General features: G+C 37.3%; 1 protein-coding gene across 1 annotated transcript in view; it reads left to right on the top strand.

The window, feature by feature from the left end:
• The window catches only part of LOC135202186 (nucleolar protein dao-5-like), a 145,273-nt gene that overhangs the window by 80,713 nt on the left and 43,082 nt on the right, over positions 1-21,478 (top strand). The window contains exon 12 of the mRNA XM_064231441.1: positions 19,162-19,381. Coding sequence (XP_064087511.1) covers positions 19,162-19,381 — 220 coding nt within the window. The remainder of the gene's footprint in view (positions 1-19,161; positions 19,382-21,478) is intronic.

Genomic DNA, 21,478 nt, shown 5'->3' on the forward strand with positions numbered 1-21,478 from the left:
TTTGTATGATAAATAAATGATTTACTATTTTCATATATTAATATTAATGTATACAGCAATAATATCAATTCATTAAAGAAAATACTATTGTGACTTAGTAAGGTTTTAGTTTATAAATTTGAAAAATTATGTAAGAATGAAGGAAATCCCAGTCTTCTCTCTCTAACTCCAGGTACTAAAGCTGTCAATTATCAAATAATGGGACTGGAGGGGGAGGAGCTGTTGTGTTGTTACCACCAAGTGTTCATGCAATTTCTCTCTCTCTCTCTCTCTCTCTCTCTCTCTCTCTCTCTCTCTCTCTCTCTCCTCATTTACTGAGACTCAAGAATTTTTATAGTACATATACTATATGTTTTTAATACTTTCAAATAATAATGATAATAATGATAATAATAATAATATTAATATAACTGTAATTACAAAATTCATATTACGTGATAGTATTTTAAAGAAATACAATAATCTATCCATTTCACACTTTTAATTAAGGGGTAACTCTCTCTCTTCTCTCTCTCTCTCTCTCTCTCTCGCCACACAAGATATGTATGTCATAGTGGTAACTCCCTCCCTCTGTTTCGCTGGAAGCATTTATAAGTATTTTCTTTGAGAACACACACACACACACACACTCTCTCTCTCTCTCTCTCTCTCTCTCTCTCTCTCTCTCTCTCTCTCTCTCTCTCTCTTCTCTCTCATAACAAGATGAACAAATTTTTATGGTACTAGTATGTAAAATGTTTATTGATGTTTTCTGTTGTTGATAATAGTAATAGTAATAATAATAACAATAATAATAATATAATAATAATAATAATAATAATAATAATAATAATAAAACTGTAATTACAAAATTTGTATGTGGCAGTATTTTAAAGAGATAAAAATGACCTTTCCATTTCACTTGTAAGGATAACTCCTCTTTCTTACTGAGATGAGAGAATTTTTATGGTAGATGCATATGTTTATTAATATTATCAAATAATAGTAATAATAATAATAACTAATTTCAAATTAAAATTCTTCCCTTCGTCTTTTTCTGTATCAGTTTCCCTACCTTCTCATAACTCCAGTGATGCTCGGAGCTGGGAAGCTGTCAAACATGTCAAGTAACGGTGCCATACAATGGTCAACGAATTTAATGGTTTTTATACAGTCTCTCTCTCTCTCTCTCTCTCTCTCTCTCTCTCTCTCTCTCTCTCTCTCTCTCTCTCTCTCTCTCTCTCTCTTTTACTGAGATGAGATCATTTTTATGGTACATGTATGTAATAAGTTTATTAATATTTTCCAATAATAATACTAATAATATAATAATAAAATATATATTGTAATTACAAACTTCATATGTGAGTATCTTAAATACAATAATCTTTCCAGTTCACTTTTAAATACTGTAAAGACAACTCTCTCTCCTCTCTCTCTCTCTCTCTCTCTCTCTTCTCTCTCTCTCTCTCTCTCTCTCTCTCTCTCTCTCTCTCTCGGCGGCAATTGTTACTAATGTTTAGGATTACTTTGAAATTATATTAATACAATCTCTAAGATTAATACATTAATATGATAATAATTTAAGGTAAATTTGATGTAGTATGTTACATAAGGTATACAATTGGTGTTTCTCTCTCTCTCTCTCTCTCTCTCTCTCTCTCTCTCTCTCTCTCTCTCTCTCTCTCTCTCTCTCTCTCAGCAAAAGAATTGATATACAGACAAGCATAATTGTTCAGTCGTCTCTTTCTCTCTTCTCTGGAAAAGATATATTTATTTATTGTAAGGAGTTATTCTCTCTCTCTCTCTCTCTCTCTCTCTCTCTCTCTCTCTCTCTCTCTCTCTCTCTCTCTCTCTCTCTGTTATTGGCTGTGTATGGTAAAATGTTTAAGATGACTTTGAAATGATATTATTAACCCCTTCGCCACCAGCCTGCTGCATTGCTGCAAATGCTTGCATACCGCATGAGACCCCCTGTCGACCGCGAGTATCAATCATTACTTGCTCCCACTAAATTTTATGTTATTCATATTTTTCCTTTATATTCTTATGTGAAAACATTGTGTATACCTATATCAATGAATATTTTTACCCTATTGTCCAAAAAAAATATATAGTAAGGATATCAGAAAAAATAGGAATATTTAGTGGAAAAAGTAATTGCAGAAGTAGGAACAGTTATAAAGTAGTAGAAATAGAAGTAAAATAGTAGAAATAAAGTACCAGAAAAAGTAGTAAAGTATTAGTAAAATAGTAGTAGTGGTAATAGCAGTACTAGTTTTCCTACTGAAACAGTTATTCCTAGGTTTCATACAGAAACAGCGTATACATCAGTGAATGTTTACGGCACTGGTAATAATAATAATAATAATAATAATAATAAAAACAACAGCATCTCATGACCAATGCTTATAAACATATGGGGCAGTTTATTCACACCCATTATCATCAGCAAGCTATAAAAAACATACATCTCATCACGAGTAACAGGCATCCATAGAAGTCCTTTCACCTCACGCTTTCCTGTTGAATGAAAGTACTACTCTGCCTGAGCATTCATCCATTCACACAATTTGTCAATTACATCACCACAACAAAGAAAAAAAATGCATCACGTAAGCAGGTGAAATCTGGTGTGTAAGCAGGAATCCCATTGTCACCCTCCGTGAATCAGGGGGGGCTGGGTCTGGGCGCAAGTCACAAGATGGATTAGTTATGAACCGCCAACCTTCATCGACAAGAGGTTCAATGTCTTCCAAACACTCGTTGTCACTGTCAACCTCTAAGAAATTATCACTATACCTAATTATCATCTGATAGATTTGGCAGGTACTCAGACCCTGACTCTGAAACGCTATCTTCTGACATGATACTGAAAAAAAAAAGTAACTGCAATCAAAAGGGAAAAAGGTTTAGAATTCAAATCTACATGGTTTACGGACAAAATCGTGATCATCCTTCTCAGATAATAGCCTGAGGTGCACTGGCATGTGTTGGCCAGTACCCCTCCTAATATCCCATATGAAAATGACGTCACGACGTCCATCGGATGCTCATTGGTTAGAATTAATTGTGGGTGGGGCTTTAGCACCCCTCTCGTACACAATACTGTGTCTGGAAACCATCCAAGCTGAAGAAAACGCTTTGCTTTTCGAGGAGGGATGAAAGACGTACAAGCGTACGTCGCGGTCTTTTATTACTGGAGCGTAAAAGACGTACATGTGTACGTCCCAGTGCTGAAGGGGTTAATACCAATTCAATGGTATATTTGATGTAGGATGATACTTTAAGTATACATTTGGTATTTGAACTTTCAAGATAGGCAGATATAGGCATTTTCAGAAGGGAGTTCTAACTATTTGCGGGTTTGAGCTATTCGCGGGGGTGCCTGGTACAAACCCCCCGCGAATACGGGGGGAACACTGTAGTTTGTTCATGTGTGTGTGAAGTTTGGAGAATGTGGCCTTGAAGTACAAGTGTACTGGTACTGTTGAATCTGTGTAATCACAAGAGAACCTGTAAAATACCTGATTTAAATGATAAAATAGACATAACTGATGTTTTCTATAAAGAGAAAACTTGTTTCTGAAGTGGCTTTGATATACAAGAAAGTATTGTCCGTTAGGAGAATACAGTGGTCCCGCCGTATTTGAGGGAGATATATACCAGACCCCCTGCCAATAGCTAGAACCCTTCTTATTATTATTAATTGAAAATATCAGTAGTATACATATGAGAGAGAGAGAGAGAGAGAGAGAGAGAGAGAGAGAGAGAGAGAGAGAGAGAGAGAGAGAGAGAGAGAGAGAGAGAGAGAGATCCTTTGACAGTCAAGACAGCAACAATTATTCTAACCTACTAAGCTGCAACACTCCCCAACCCTTGCTATCTCCCTCTCTCCAATCTAGAAAATAAAAGATTGGTATTTCCTTTAATGAATTTATATTATTGCTGTTTACATTAAAATTATTTAGAAGAAAGTAAATCATTATCATACAAAAAACATACATATCAGTAAGAGAGAGAGAGAGAGAATGATTTTTTTATAATTTAATATAATGTAATCTTATTAAACTTAATACAATATTGATCAATACATATTAATATTTGAAAATTAGTAAATCATTTGTGTATCAAAAATGTATATAGTTATGAAACTAACATCAAATTACACTAATTACTGAATATTTATTGATGGAAAAACCTGCAAATAGGCAAGTTCTTGAGAATAATTTTTAGAAAGGTTCCACAGAAAAATCCGCGAATAAGTGAGTCTGCAAATCCGGAGACTGCCAATACAGGTGGTCCACTGTATTCAAATGAGGTAAATTTGTGTGGCCATTGCTTGTGTCCCGGTAATTGCAAAAGTTACACATTTAATGAGGGTCAGATGTTAGTGAAGGTGGGAAAAGCTTGAAATTGTGGGAAAAGACTGAACAGAAAGAGCACCATGGTAGACAGCAATACTATATTTCATCTGAGGGCACTTGGCTTTTATGGTGGTTTTTCAAAGTTACCCCTTAGACTATTATGCCAAACCATTTATGGTGAGTGATGTATATGGACTAACAATATAATGATGATATTGTACCTCCTCTCATATTCTCTTTCATCTTACTTTCCACCCTGTCCGAACAATTGATTCATAGTGCAACTGTGAAATTTTCCTCCTGTTACACCTTTCAAACCTTTTACTATCAATTTCCATTTCAGCGCAGAATGACCTCATCGGTACCAGTGCTGGGCCTTTGGCCTAAATTCTGTATTCAATTCAATTCTAAATACTGTACAGTAAACCAAGCAAAAAAAAAAGAAAGGGGGACAACACGTGATACTGCGCTAAGGAACACATTCATGTCACATTCATTTATAAATGTTTTAAATTAAAATTTATCTTTGAATGTGAACATTGTATTTGAGATGAAATATCAACAGTGCTAAAATATTCTTTTTTACTATTATGATATATTTGATAATCAGTCACCTATGAGAAAAAAAAAAGAAAATGAAAAAAGGCAACATGTGATGCTGTGCTAAGGAAAACACGTCACATTCGTGTATAAATGCTTTAAATGGATATTTTTCTGTGAATGTGAACATTATATTTGAGATGAAATATCATCAGTGATAAAATATTCTCTTGTGTACTGTTATATGTGTGATAATCAGTCACCCAAAAGAAAAAAACAGAATGCTGAATGGTGATGTAAACATTGATGAAATGCCACACGTAGATGTAAACATAACACACACAGGCCTACAAATATAGCTTCAGTGATATTATGAGGTGAAATTAAAGTTAGATATGACTTAGTTTAACCAGACCACTGAGCTGATTAACTACCCTCCTAGGGTTTGCCCCAAGGAGTAGATATTTTTATGTGGCTAGAAACCAAGTGGTCACCTTGCAACGGGACCTACAGCTTATTGTGGGATCCGAACCACATTATATCGATAAATTAATTTCTATCACCAGAGATAAAAGAGCCTCAGCGGCGTGGTTGGTATGGTATTAGCGTCCATTGAGGAGTGAGAGATGTGTATTTCTGGTGATAGAAGTTCACTCTCGACGTGGTTCGGATGTCACGTAAAGCCGTTGGTCCCGTTGCTGAATAACCACTGGTTCCATGCAACGTAATAACACCATAGAAGCAAACAAAATCACCAGAAATAAATTCCTGTGATTCCGCATTGGCCGAGCAAAGAATCAAACTATGGATGACCGGATTGGTAGCCGAGCGTGAAAACCACTTGTCCAATGAGGAACTATGAGGTGAAATGAAAAATCATAATTCTGATAAAACAGAAAATGATCACTACTGCAGCGCATTTGCAGTAAATTTAAATAATTATCACCCTCTCTTTTCTAGAATTGTTGAAATGAAAGGGTATAATGTAGCAGGAGAGAATTTTCAGCGGCAATGGGCTTTACGGAGGAGGTCTAGCCAAGATTTGTTGCTTTAGCGGTGCCTTCGCTGAGCTTGGATCAGCACAGATAACTATACTAGCTAGCCAGACGACATCATACATCTGGCGCCAGAGATACTAGCTCACCTGACGCTGAGCTAATACCTGGTTGATCCTGTCATTAATCATATGCTTGACTCAAGATTAAGTCATGCGTTTATCATACAGGCACCTGAGCGCCTAGTTGTGGCTGGGTTGCTATAGTGCCCGAGTGTCCACAGGGAGCCAAGTGGTCGGTGTCAACAGAGTGCCTGGTGGGAGCTGAATGCCCAGTGGGAGCTGAGCACTACACAGGTGCTGTCTATTGTTTGAATTTTTTACCTGTGGTACATGGGCGCCAATAGCCAGATAACACTTGATGCCAGCTTCTTATACTTTTCTCAAGTTCCACGTTGGCCGAGTGTATTTCGCACTTGGCTACTAATCCAGTGGTCCGAGGTTCGATTCTCGGCTCGGCCAACGCGAAACCAGAGAAATTTATTTCTGGTGATAGATATTCATTTCTCGATACAATGTAGTTCGGATCCCACAATAAACTGTAGGTCCCGTTGCTAGGTAACCAATTGGTTCCTAGTCACTTAAAAATATCTAATCCTTCTGGCCAGCCCTAGGAGAGCTGTTAATCAGCTCGGTGGTCTGGTAAAACTAAAATATACTAAACTTAACTTATACTTTTCTCTCCTGCTACTAGCTCCTCCTCCTTATCCACTGGCTCCCTTGCTTCCTTTCCCGTATCATTGTCAATTTGTGTCGGGGTTACCAGTGTTAATCTTATGATAGTGAAGTGTTGTGCAGTGGAGGAGGTGGCTACTCGTCCCTCCGTCCCTCGATTCTCCTAGACAGAAAGTCCCTGTCAGATTCCCCTAAACCATGGAGAAGGCAAACAGGAAGTCCAAAGGAAGTTGGGGGGTGTTACATATGAGTAGTCGCCCCCTCAGTCAAACCTATTGCTGGTCCCAGGTACTGACAGATAGCCACTGGGATGTGTAGTGGAGGATGTAGCTATCCAGCCCTATCAGATCTCCTAACCCATTCCCTGTCAGACTCCCCTAAACTTGGGAGGAGGCATACTGTCCGTCCATGGGCTCCATAGGGTTTTGCCCCAGATAGTTACCCCTCAGTGGAACCTGTTGTTTGCAGGTTTCCACAAACCACCATTGAAAAGGCATCCACAAGTGCGCTTGCCCTGACTTCTTATGTTACAGATCCCAGTGGCGTTTTTAAGATTTATCTCGGCAGTTGAAAAGGCATATCTCCCAGTTTTGGTGCACTAGTACTTGTCGCCAATTAGCGCTTCCACCTGTCTGTCTGGCGATGTCTTTCGGGCTCCTGACATCAATCTACAGTGTCCGGCGGCAGTTCCTCCTATGGTTCGATGCTTGAATTTTAGATCATGCTGTTGTCCTGTCTGGTGTGCCATTTCCATTGAACAGGGTCCAAGTCTACCTCCAGGTAGAACATCTGAGCCAGAGTTATTGAATTGCTGAAGGAAGCTCCCTCCTTTTGTTTTATTCCTAGTCACCCAAGCTTCAGTCAAGATTGGAACATGGCTTACTTTTAAAAGAGCTAGACAAGTGTCATTTGTCTGCCCTCACTCTAGGGCCTAGTAGGATCTAGTTATTGTCTAATTGTTGGAAGACCTAATCTTCAGGACTGACAGCAGGAGCACTAACCACAGTCCTCCTGTCGTTTTTCAGTTGTATTTCCCGGATTTGGAGTTTTTTTTCCCGTCTGCCAAGAATCACTGTTTTCAGATGGTCTGAGAGTTATGCCCTATTTCTCACCTTCATGCCCGGAACATTAGTAGAGCGTCTTCTCTAGTCTCTTGCATACACGATGTGTTAGCAGATGGGAAGAACTATTGTAGGTTTGTTGCATTGCAGTCTCTAATTTTCCATTCAGTTCTGAGGTTTCTGGTGAAATCAACTGACTGGTTTCAGTACATGCTTTGGTAGTACACAAAATTTTTGGAACAATATGGTAAGATTAGTGGCCTTTCCGCAAGTATGTCCTGCATAGTGTAAGCATTCCACATTTTTGAAGGTGATAAATTTCTTGGTTCTCCGATCAGCTGAAGGTTTACACGTTGACAGTTGCTGTTCTCGGCTTCATGTCAGCTGTTAAAACTTCTCATGGCGCTCTTGCAGTATTGTGGTTTGTGGAACCAAGCTAGAAGAGATGAGCCATTCTCATTTACCTGGACCCTTTCTTGGGCTCATGGTGCCACTTCCTATTGCCAGTCCCTGGTGCCTGGTGCCTTTGTCCAAGTGCTCGACACCTGCCGTAGAGCACCCTTCATTATTTTATTTTTTTTTTTTTTGCTCAGCAGCTGCCACTGTACTTCTAGTGTAAACTTGCAGTGCCCAGGTTATTACAGCTATAGAATTTTTGAAGCCGTTAGTAACTTTTCAGATTTTCCTCTGCATACAGTTATCCATGCGGGTATTGTCGAGTCCATGCTAAGTGTTATCTAGTTCAGTTTTTGTCGAATGCATGGATGTTGACATTTTCTCCTGGTGGTATTTTAGTCGGCTAGTTGTATGGTGGTCTGTGATTCGGCACGTGCTAAAGGAGAGGCACGACCAAAGTGAATAGAGGATGAACCAGACAGTTCTTCATTCAATCTTCATGGCAATAGAATGGATTTTGGAGATGCAGGTAGCACCCTTGCTTGTTCCCACCAACATTGGAAGTTTATTAGACCATTCTTATGGGACAAGGTCTTCCTAATGTGAGGATGTGAGTGTCGGCCTCATAACAGCACAAGTTTTCTCTAGAGTCCTTAGTCCTCTAGTATTTAATTGTCTATCTGTCTGAACTTAGTCTTTCAGGAATGATTGGGAGCCATTTTGGGAACTGGGGAATTTCTGGGGACTGATCTCTGGAACTAGAAAGACAGACCTGTCACTTTCTTCTCATTAAGTTGAAAGTTTCTTAGTACTATAACCCAGTGCCTTGTGACCATAGTGAACTAATAGACTATGGTAACAATTCAGACAGGACCACAGTTCTGATGTTTTGTGTAAGAAAGGTTCTACCCCATGTCTCCTCTCATCTATAGGAAGAGTGTTATCAGACATACTGTGACGTCAGGAGGGGACCGTCGATTCCTTGGCTGCTGGAATCTGTGGAATGTATGGGATGGACCTGTCTGGGGCCTGTTTGTCCCTTCAAGGATTTTGCATCTTCCTTCTTTTGTGGCCATACATCCCTCTAGCATACTATAGTCCGTCCATCGAACCTCCTTTCCTCACGCCCCTCATCACGATCCAAGGTGGAACTCTACAATGTTTAGACTTCATATCTCCATCCTGTTTTGGCTTGTATCATGGTTCCTGAACCTGCTTGGTTGTAGGTGGATCCTAGAGGATTCTCCCCAACTGGTCTTCTCAGACAACATGGCTTCAAGAGATCGACTGGGGTAGTCTGATTTTCACCAGACAGACTCCGACTGTACAGAGGATTATCATTCGGGAGGTCTTTGCTTAACATATTGTAGAGATCATTACAGGTTGTGAAAGTCAATCTTCTCATCATCCAGATGTGGGAATCGACATTCTTAAGCTAGTTTCTCAGGCCCTATGTCTCCTCTGCGAGTCATCTGTGTCCCTTTTGCAATTATACACCATTATGAGGTATTGAACTGTGCATAACTCATGTGTGAGCACAGAGACCTAGTTTGTTGGCATCCCTATCTTTTTCCTTTAAAGTTCCTGACATGCCCAAGCAAGGAAAAAGAAGAAATAATTTACTTGTCTTCCTGGGATTTTAGTCAAGGACAGGGATGAGCCCAAGACCTAGATCCTTTTCTTTCTCCCTTCCGTGTCTTCCAGGGGCGCCAGACTTCACCCGAGCTCACTTCACCCAAGCTCATAGCTAGTCTGGCACCCTGCTCTCCTGGTGCCAACAACAGCCTGGCACCAGTTTGCTCTGAGGAGAATAGATTTTCCTTTCTGTTTGAATGTTCAGGTTTAAAGGCTGTCCAGGAACTATGTTGTTTAACAAGAGCTAGTCTCTTGCTTCGATTAGAACTCCTAACAACAACAGCAGCCTGACACCAGCTCATTCTCTGAGAGTCTAAAGCTCCTGGGCTAAGAGGAGGATTAGAGAGCTCTCTGCTTGGGTTGATGGTCTGGTATTTCCTAGAAAACCAGGGGGTTATGGCAAGAACTCATCTCGCCCTCTGATTAGAACATCTTGCCCCTTTACCTAAATGGACTTTATCTTCTGAGACACTCAGATTTAGAAGGAGCATTTTCCTTCTTTTAGAAAAAGCTAAAGATGTTGGAATAGTTTTTACCTCATACCTTATTAGCTTTCAAGTGCTATATATCTCTTAAGTCCATTGAACATTCTGCCTACTGGTAGTACGTATAATCTTTCTTTATTTTTTCATGATTTTCAGAGTTAAAATTTTAAATTTGGCAGTACCTTGCAAGTTTTAGTTACTGGTATGGTATTGCGGAAGGAAGCATAGGATTCTCTCCTGTTGTCTGGACCTTCCCCTTGTAGTGAAGTGTCAAAGTTTCGGGAACTGGGAGGGTACAATGTACTCGGAGCACCTGACACTTAGTGGATGGGTTGTGGTTTTACTTCAGTGTAGATGACAACATAATCTGGTTTTTATTGTGGTACTGCACCCAGGACAAGGGCACCTTGAAAGTTCTGCCAGCTATTGGATAGTTTTGTGGCTGCATAGCTTTCACTGATGCTTGGGTAGGGATCAAAGTACTCCTCCACTACAAAGCTCCCCTTAAGTAGATGCGGCCCTTGCGTTACTGCCATGCCGCTACAGGTCAAGTTGAGCACCAACCAGAGGCTGTTTCTACTGCAGGCTCTCTTGACTAACAAGGAATGACAAACAGGCTTTTCAGTGCTAGCAGCTTTTGTATTTCTAATTCATTACATGACATAATGCTTTAGAGTAGAGTATGTCCATGTATCCCACCTCCCGTCAATGTGGGAATCAGCTATGTAGTTACTTGGTAAGTTACTTATGTAAAAATGGTGTTTTTATTATAAAATAAAATTTCATATAAAGTACTTAGCAAGTAAGTACATGATTGGAGCTCTCCCTCCTCCCCTCTGATGGACGTAAGCATAAACGGAATGAGTATTGTCTGCTGAGTCGTCAATAACCCTCTTGTTAGGAGATGAGACCAGTCACCTACACAGAATATTGGTGTCGCTACCATGAAGTTTGAAACTAAACTGCTGTGAATAAATGAAAGTAATAGCTATATAATTACTTGGTAAGTATATACGGTCACCCCCCTGTATTTGCGTCCTCGAGGTTCGGTGACTTGCCGATTCGCGGATTTTTCTTTGGGCCATATCTACCCATTATTCGCTGCAAATTTGCCTATTTGCAGGTTTTTCTGACAAATATTCACTAATTAGTGTATTTTGATGTTATTTTCGTGACTACATTTTTATGATACAAAAATGATATGCTAATTTTCAAATATTAACATTGATTAATACTGTATTAGTAAGTTTACCCTTAAACGCCGAGCTGGTATTTCCGAAAGTGTCTCCTGTATGGCGGGGGCGTTCAGGAGTGAGCACCGAAGCGGATAAAAAGTTAAAAAAAAAAATATTCCGCACACTTAATATTCAAGATTAACCCTTAAAGCTCCTAATGGACGTATTTTACGTCGACATTTTTTGTCTCTTGGGCTCCGACCAGACGTAATTTACGTCTACATACAAAAGTTTTCTTTAAAAATTCGCGGAAAAATACTTATAGGCCTACCAGCCGAAAACTTTTGAATCAGGCGCCTTGGGGGATGCTGGGAGTTCACGGATCAAGGTGTTGTTTTGTTTACAATTGTTACGCAGGCGCGCAAGCACGAATTTCTTTCTTATCGCACTAAAAAGTATCAGTGACACATCTCAGAAATTATTTCGTCACTTTGGCATAATTTTTGCACCATTTTTAATTAGCCGTTACATGAAGTATTATATATGAAAATGTGTGCAATTTCATGTAGAATACAACTAAAAAATACTCATGATTGTAGCTTTTATCAGTTTTGAAATATTTTCATATACATAACAATAAGTGCCAAAATTTCAACCTTCGGTCAACTTTGACTCTACTGAATGGTCGAAAAACGCAATTGTAAGCTAAAACTCTTATATTCTAGTAATATTCAATCATTTACCTTCATTTTGCAACATATTGGAAGTCTCTAGCACAATATTTCGATTTATGGTGAATTTATGAAAAAAACTTTTTCCTTACGTCCGCGCGGTAACTCTCCGAAAAAATCTCATGCAATTGTTGTAATGTTTGCACATTTTAAAGTAGCCGTTACATAAAGTTTTATATATGAAATGTGCTCAATTTCATGCACAATACAACTAAAAACAACCCAGGTTGTAACTTGTATCAGTTTTGATATATTTTCATATAAATAAGATAAGTGCCAAAATTTCAACCTTCGGTCAACTTTGACTCTACTGAAATGGTCGAAAAACACAATTGTAAGCTAAAACTCTTATATTCTAGTAATACTCAATCATTTGCCTTCATTTTGCAACAAATTGGAAGTCTCTAGCACAATATTTCGATTTATGGGGAATTTATGAAAAAAAAAAAAAGCATTTTCCTTATGTCCGCGCAGTAACTTCCGAAAAAATCATACGTGCGATTGGCGTAATGTTTACACCATTTTAAATTAGCCGTTACATAAAGTTTTATATATGAAACTGTGTGCAATTTCATGTAGAATACAACAATAAATAATTGAAGGTTGTAGCTTTTCTCATTTTCGAAATATTTGCATATAAATCATGATAAATAGAAAAAAAAACCACGTTCGGTCAACTTTGACTCTACCAAAATGGTAGAAAAACGCAATTGTAAGGTAAAACTCTTACAGTCTAGTAATATTTAGTCATTTATCTTCATTTTGAAACAAATTTGAAGTCTAGCACATATTTAGATTTATGGTGAATTTAAAAAAAACTTTCCTTCCTCCCGCGCTCGGATTCTCCGCAGCAAATCTCCGAAATGCGTACGTCGCATTATCATAATATTTCTCCATTTCATATTAGCGTTTCATAGAGTTTTATATATGAAAATGTGTGCAATTTCATGTAGAATACAACAAAAAATAATTGAAGGTTGTAGCTTTTCTCATTTTCAAAATATTTGCATATAAAAAAATATATGTATAAAAATAATTAGACATTCGGTCAACTTTAACTCGTCCGAAATGGTCAAAAACTACAATTGTAAGCTAAAAATCTTACTGTATATTAATATTCAATCATTTATCTTCATTTTGAAACAAATTGGAAGTCTCTAGAATAATATTTAGATTTATGGTGAAATTTTGAAAAAAAAAAAAAAAATTTTCAAAAAAAAAAAAAGATTCAGTCCCCGCGCGCGTTACGAATTCATGCATCATTTTGTGATAATATTTTCTCTGTGTTGCTTTGATCGTTTTACAATGTGTTATATACCAAAATTATTGCAATTTAGTGTACAATACAACGAAAAAAAAATTAACTAGTTAGCTTTAACCGTTTTGCTCATAGCTCGATTTGAATACAATTATATATGAAATTATATGATAATGATATTTTTTTCATTTCTGATGGTTGCATACTAAACTTCAGGCAATGACAAAAAAAGGAGCCAAAAATGAACTCTTAATCTTGAAAACTAAGTGCACTGTGATTTTTGAAAAACATATTTTTTCCGCTTTGGCGCTCACTCCGAGACCCCCTTGGCACACTGGAGACGATTTTTATTATACCCCTTCCCCCCCCCCCTTAGGCGTTAAAGGGTTAAGAGTTCATTTTTGGCTCCTTTTTTTGTCATTGCCTGAAGTATAGTATGCAACCATCAGAAATGAAAAAAAAATATCATTATCATATAGTATAAATATTGGAATATATGACCGCATAAAAAAATTGTCATATATAATTGTATACAAAATTGCGCTGTGAGCAAAACTTAAGTTTAAAGCTAATGAGTTAATTATTTTTTGTTGTATTGTACACTAAATTGCGATGATTTTGGTATATGACAAATTGTAAAAGGATCAAAGCAACACAGAAAAAATATTATCACAATATGATGCATGAATTCGTAACGTGCGGACTTAAAAAAAAGTTGTTTTAAAAAATTCACCATAAATCCAAATATTGTGCTAGAGACTTCCCGTTTGTTGCCAAATGAAGGTAATTGATTGAATATTACTAGACTGTAAGTGTTGTAGCTTACAATTGCAGTTTTCGACCATTTCGGTCGAGTTGAAAAAGTTTTTTTCATAAATTCACCATAAATCAAAATATTATGCTAGAGACTTCCAGTTTGTTGCAAAGTAATGGTAAATGGATTTATATTACTAGAATGTAAGAGTTTTAGCTCACAATTGCGTTTTTCGACCATTTCGGTGGAGTCAAAGTTGTTCGAAGGTTGATATTTTGGGACATCGATTTATATGAAAATATTTCAAAAGTGTTAAAAGCTACAACCATGGGTTGTTTTTTGTTGTATTCTACATGAAATTGCGCACATTTTCATATATAAAACTTTATGTAACGGCTAATATAAAACTGTGCAAACATTACGACATTTGGACTAAAAAATGTCTGATTTTTTCGGCAGTTACCGCACAGACGTAGGAAAAAGTTTTCTAAAATTCACCATAAATCGATATTGTCTAGAGACTACCAATTTGTTAAAAAATGAAGGTAAATGATTGAGTATTACTAGAATGTAAGAGTTTTAGCTTACAATTGCGTTTTTCGACATTTCGGTGAAGTTGTTCGAAGGTTGATATTTTGGGACTTATCGTTATTTATATGAAAATATTTCAAAACTGATAAAAGCTACAACCATGGGTTGTTTTTGGTTGTATTCTACATGAAATTGCACACATTTTCATGTATAAAACTTTATGTAATTGCTAATATAAAACGGTGCAAACATTACGACAATTGGACAAAAGTCTGATTTTTTCGGAAGAGTTACGTGCAGACATAAGGAAAAAGATTTTTTCATAAATTCACCATAAATCGAAATATTGTGCTAGAAACTTCCAATTTGTTGTAAAATGAAGGAAAATGATTGAATATTACTAGAATATAAGAGTTTTAGCTTATTACAATTGCATTTTTTGATCATTTCGGTAGAGTCAAAGTTGACCGAAGGTTGAAATTTAGGCAGTTATCGTTATTTATATGAAAATATTTCAAAACTGATAAAAGCGAGAACCATGGATTGTTTTTTGTTGTATTCTACATGAAATTGCGCACATTTTCATATATAAAACTATGTAACGGCTAATATAAAATGGTGCAAAAATTATGTCAAAGTGACTAAATAATTTCTGAGATGTGTCGCTGATGGTTTTTTATTGTGAGAAGAAAGAAATTCACGCTTGTGCGCCTGGGTAACGATTGTAAACAAAACAACAGCTTGATCCGTAAATGCCTAGCATCCCTCAAGGTGTGTGATTCAAAATTTTGCCAAGTAGGCCTATAACTATTTTTTCCGCAAATAAAAAAAAAAAAAAAAAACATTTTTGCGTCGACGTTTCGTATGTCAATTCGGCACCCAACAGACAATTTTCGTTGACGGTTAATACGTCCAACCGGCGTTTAAGGATTAATATGATTAAATATCATATAATAAAAATAATCAATTCTCTCTCTCTCTCTCTCTCTCTCTCTCTCTCTCTCTCTCTCTCTCTCTCTCTCTCTCTCTCTCTCTCTCTCACTGAGATGAGAGAATTTTTATGGTACATGTAACATATAATATGTCAATTAATATTTTCAAATAATAATAATAATAATATAACTCTAATTACAAAATTCTCTCTCTCTCCTCTCTACTCTCCTTCTCTCTCCTCTCTATCTCTCTCTCTCTCTCTCTCTCTATCTCTCTTCTCTTCTCTCTCTCTCTCACACTCTCTCTCTCTCTCTCTCTCTCTCTCTGCGTTATTGGCTGTACATATACATGTTTTCAATGGTAAAATGTTTAAGATGGCTTTGAAAATATGTAAATATATAATCTCAAAGACTAATACAGTGATAGGATAGTAATTTAAGGTATATTTGAAGTAGGATGTTATTTAAGGTATACATTTGGTATTGGAGTTTTCAAGATAGGCAGTTATATGAGTTTTTAGAGGGGTTCTAAGTAGTCACAGGTTTTAACTATTCGTGGGGTGTCTGGTACGCATCCCCCGCGAATAGGGGGGGTCCACTGTATGAAGCTTTATTTAATTACTATATAAAAATTTAATTTTTACACAAACACAGTTTCCATGATAGGGTAAAGCAAAAGTAAATATGCTGTGTATACTCTTAAAATTTTGTCCCCTGAACATGATTTCATTGCATTTTTTATGTATCATGTGAGTTGCTTTTTCAACAGCCCAAATAACATTAGGCTAACCTCTTTTCCTCATTAATGATTGTTAAATAAATGAAACTAAAATAATAGATATAGCCTTTGCCTACTGGGGTATGCTTTTGGAGTGAATTTCATTTATGGTAGATCATAATTATTATGCTATGCAAATAGAGTGAATTTCATTTAGGTTTCCAAACAAGATTAGTACCAAACCTTATAGCTTATGTAACAGCTCATCACTATCTCTTGTGATTAACGACCACTTAATATTTCATGAGCACCACTTACCCAAAAACTGACATAAATAGCATTCTGTATAACATAAACAAATTGGGAAACAGCTGCTTTGCAATTTGAAGGGATTTTATTTTGACAAAGTGTGTTATTTTAACTGTATGTATATAAAGTATGTTAGTTTAACATACTTTAGCAACTAAAGAATTCTTCTCCTAATTATTTTATTAGTAGTAGGCCTCAATCAGCTGTTTCTGAGAACATAAACATTAGCCTAGCCTACATAAATGCATATGCAGAAGATCAGTTTTTTATATTATGATGGTAATATAATAACACAGCATAAATAATTATGTAAAATATCAGTTTCATTACCATTACCTGCTTAAAGCAGTTGTAAAAGCTTATTTAACTTGTGCAAATAGATACTGAAAGTGTAACACCCAGCTTAGGCCAATACGTAGTTCAGATACACATTTTGTATCTTGTGTATGGAATACATTATGGCAATAACTGATAAGAAAGATGCTGTATTTTTATACAGTAACTTTCTTATCCATTATTACCATACACAAGATGCAAAATGTGTGTGTGATTGGTGATGAAACCATGTTTGGGTTTGGGTAAATACAGGTGGGCTGTCTACCTATGAAACTGTATCACTTACGATAGAGAAAAAGAAAAAGTAAAATTTCTTTTCAGTGTTAATGTAGTATATTTTGTTACAGATATTGGGGAAAAGGTAGATATATTATTGCTTTTTGCATAAAGTATTCAGTTTAAAGAGTGTTGGTGGTTGTTTATAAGTATATTTAGTACTTACAGTTATACAATATATTGACAAGGTAATGTTAGGAAGGTACAGAATTGCCCATAGATTTTTTTTTACTAGTCTTCATCCAGACTTTGCCATTATCCGACAGGGCTTTGGTTCTGTTAATCAGAAGGATAAAGGGTACTGTTTGATTACATCCAAAGAGCCATCAGTGCCAGTCCTGACCTGAGTATCATATAATGTTAGAAGTGATTCATTATTGCAGATGAAGTAAAGTTTTTAAAATTGCAGTGAATGAATTCAATCCAACCAGAAATGTCTGTATGTTTGAAACTTTTATGAAGTGAAGTTATAGATGACATCAAAGGCATCCCTGTAATTGAAACACCATGGAATTCTTTGGGTAGCTTGGGAAGTCAACAGGGAAGAATTTGTTTATATGATAGATTAAATAGAAAAAAATATTAGTTAAAGGTCATTAAGATGTTTTAACAAGTGAGGAACTCAAAAGTTGCTAGATTATCAACAAAATCACAATTTAGAAAACATGCATCATAATTATATTTTATGATGGGGTTTATTTATATCCTAATGTCTTTAATTTAAGGAAGAACTAGTATCGTATATGTTTTTGTGCAATAAAAATATATACTGTATTACATTTTAAAGGGTTATTATTTTACATGAATTTGTTTTGTGTGTAAGATAGCTTGGAACTTATTAGTAATTTCTGTTAAATTATGATTATTTTGCAACTATTTTTTTTTTTTATCCTACTACTTTGAAACTGTGGATGGGATCATCCAGCTAACCTTTTGAAAGACTGGGTTAATAGCTTTATTCTTTATCTTTCACTTTTTAAGCTTATTGTCCCTCTGCTGAACAGCCATTGAGTACTTATATGTAGTACAATGAAAAAATACATACAGTATACACTTAAGATAACTCAGATTTTTGATGTTTCAATAACAAAGCTCATGGAGATCAGTTTAATACCCCAGTAACTGACCTGCTATTATTGAAAATCATTCCAGGGTTAGGATATAAATTATTGTCTTTATAAAGATTGTCTTAATTTAACACTCAACTAGATCTAGATAGCTAAAGTTTTTTTCTACAACAAAAGCCAGTCACATGCCACATTCACATGTCAAGTCCTCAGGATTTGCTTCTTTACAATGATTGCAATTTATTTGTTAAAAGTTTCTTAGCTTATAACTCCCAAGTATAGTATTACTTACATGTACTTCAGTAACAGACATCTTACAGTAGTATTGATAAGTTTTTATGTTGAAGGAATGATTGTGAGTTATGAAATTTTAGTTCTTGATCAGTTTGATGGATTTTTTTTATAGTTACAATAGTAATCATTGATTTCCTCATGTTTTACAGCCATGCTTAGGATAGGCATAGCATAAGAAAAGTTTATTGTGTAATGTAGTACTATTTTTCTTTTGTTATGAATGGCTTGCAGAATTTCAAGTTATTCTTAGTTCAGTAACAGACAAATTTTATTCCTAGTTCAGTACGTATTAGGAAATTTTCCCTTAAATATTGTGTATATAAATTGCATGTAATGAACATGGACTAGAGGAGCATATATGTAGCCATTATTTGGATTTGTATGATTAATGGGGTTGGTTACAAAATTATTTAAAGTTTATCTTCAGGCTTTTGAGGGTGTAGATTGGGTTTTAGTTCATATGTTTAACACTTTATAATTGTTAATGAGATTAATGCCAAATTTGTACAAAAGCCTACCATGCATGACTTTTTCACATTAACTAGTGTATGGAAATATGAAAATAATTTATTACTATCAAATTGGCAGGTTTTGGACCTTTAGCAACTCCTGCTCAAGTTAAAGCAACTGGTATTGGTAATCCAGCCAAAACACCAGGATCCAGCCTGAAGGGAAAAGAATTGAATTCAAAATCATCAAACAAGAAGCCTGCCACTACATATGTTCCATATAAGGGTGCTCTCAAGCCAAGGAATACTGTAGATATTCATAAAACTATGAGTGAAAAGATTCCACCTGTGAAAACTATGTAAGTTGTTGTATTTTATTCCTTTTCACATTGTAGTGTTATCAGTGCACCTCATGCAGTGCAGTGTAGCTATTACTTAAGGTTCTTTGCAGCATCCCTTTGGCCCCTTTTACTTTACCTCCATTCATATTCTCTTCTATCTTACTTTCCGCCATCTCCCAAAAGTTTTTGCCTAGTGCAACTGTAAGGTTTTCCTCCTGTTACACCTTTAAAACCTCATTACTATAAATTCCCCATTCAGGCCATTGCCTTTGGCTTAAATTTTATATTCCATTTCAAATTAAGATTTTATACATGCGACTTACCAGGCAGATATATACTTAGCTATAGACTCCGTCGTCCCGACAGAATTCAAAACTCGCGGCACACGCTACCGGTAGGTCAGGTGATCTACCATTCCCGCCGCTGGGTGGCGGAATCCCAACCATTCCCGTTTTCTGAGCCAGATTTTCTCTGTCGCTGAGGCCGGCAACAACTGTTGTTTGGTCTCTCCTGATTGAAATTCTGCTCATTTGCCGAGAATTGGTTGGACTCATTTGGTGAAGTACTCTTGTTTATTCTCGGGATTGGCATACGCTTATTTTGGACTGGATTAGGACTTGGATTTGGTTTTTTCTATTAAGATGGCTGAAGTTAAAGTAACACCTAAGTTTAGGGTTGTGCAAGGGAAGAATGCAGAACTAGGTTGTTTAAAGCAGAGGTAGATCCTCATACGCTTTGTAGTAAATGTAGAGGGTCTGAATGTGCGTTTGATAGAACTTGTGCTGAATGTGAAGGGCTTTCGGAGCAAGGATGGAAGGATTTAGCTTCTTATATTAAGAAAAGAGAGAAGGATAGAGCTAGGAAAGCGTCAGCTAGAAGCTCGAGTAGATCTTGTTCTTTTGAGCCTGAATCAGAAATTAACAAACTAGATGATGTTTCTCCCATAACCTCAGCCCCTTCTCCCTGTGTTGAATCTAAGGATTCATTTTCAGAAATGGAAAAAATGAGATCCTCGATCAGGGAGCTTCAGGAGCAGCTTAAAGCTATGGAAACACAAGGTAAGAGTGTCAGTGAATACAGTGACCCCAGTGCAGTTGGAGGGGGCGTTCTGATCGGCTCCGCATTGCTCCTAGGCCTAGACCGCTTCCAAACTCCCAGGACCAGGGGAGGAGGAATGTCAAAAGCCGCAGGGAGGATGTGGAGCATCCCCAACGATCAGGCGTCCCCTTCGGCAGACCCTGAAGTAACGACCCAGGCTGCCTTGGATAGCCGTAGAAAAGGCATCCTGGAAGAGTGTTTTTCTGCGTCGGACTCCTCCTCGTCCAGGCGTGGATGGAGCTCTGCTTCGAAGTCTCGTCCTCTGAAGAGATCGTGTGGGTAGCGCCGAAAGGAGACGCTTTTGATTCAAGCCCAGAGCGATTTCCAGAGGATTTTTCTTCGACTAGTAAGAGGGCGAGAAGACCGTCTACCAGCGCCTCAAGATCCGACAAAGCTTTTCCTGCTTAATCTACAGGAGCAAATATCCTCCTTGGTAGGCGCTCTACAAAGAAGGATTCGTCTCGAAGGAAAGACTCCTCCCTTCCAGTGAAGAGATCAAAATTTTCTTCATCCTGGTAGGAGAGAAGTTTCTCACTCTAGCAGGCGCTCGTCACCGGAGAGACTCTCTCGTTCTCCCTTTAAACGATCCTCTCCTATCTATAGGAAGAAAGTTCCCAGCGGTAGCCGCTCGCAGAGCAAGCGGTCACCTACGTCTCTTAGGAGAGGTCAGGAGTCGGACTCCTCTTCTGAGGATCAGGATAGGCGTCAAGAGCCTAAGAAGCAGGAGCTTGTTAGAAACATTAGAGTGACAGAGCCTAGTAGGCGCCAAGAATATTACAGGCGTATAGAGCCTAACAGACGCCAGGAGTCTTGTGAGAGGCGTCAAGAGCCTACAAGGAGTCACGACAAGCGCCAGGAGTCAAGCAGGCGCCAGGAATCAAGCAGGCCTTCAGGAGTCGAGCAGGCGTCAGGAGTCGGGTAGGCGCCAGGAGTCTAACAGACGCCAGGAGTCGAGCAGGCGTTCAGGAGTCGAGTAGGCGCCAGGCTCCTTGTACGAGCTTAGGTCAGAGTAAGACC

Source organism: Macrobrachium nipponense, chromosome 30, assembly GCF_015104395.2.
Source record: "Macrobrachium nipponense isolate FS-2020 chromosome 30, ASM1510439v2, whole genome shotgun sequence".
Classification (NCBI taxonomy): Eukaryota; Metazoa; Arthropoda; class Malacostraca; order Decapoda; family Palaemonidae; genus Macrobrachium; species Macrobrachium nipponense.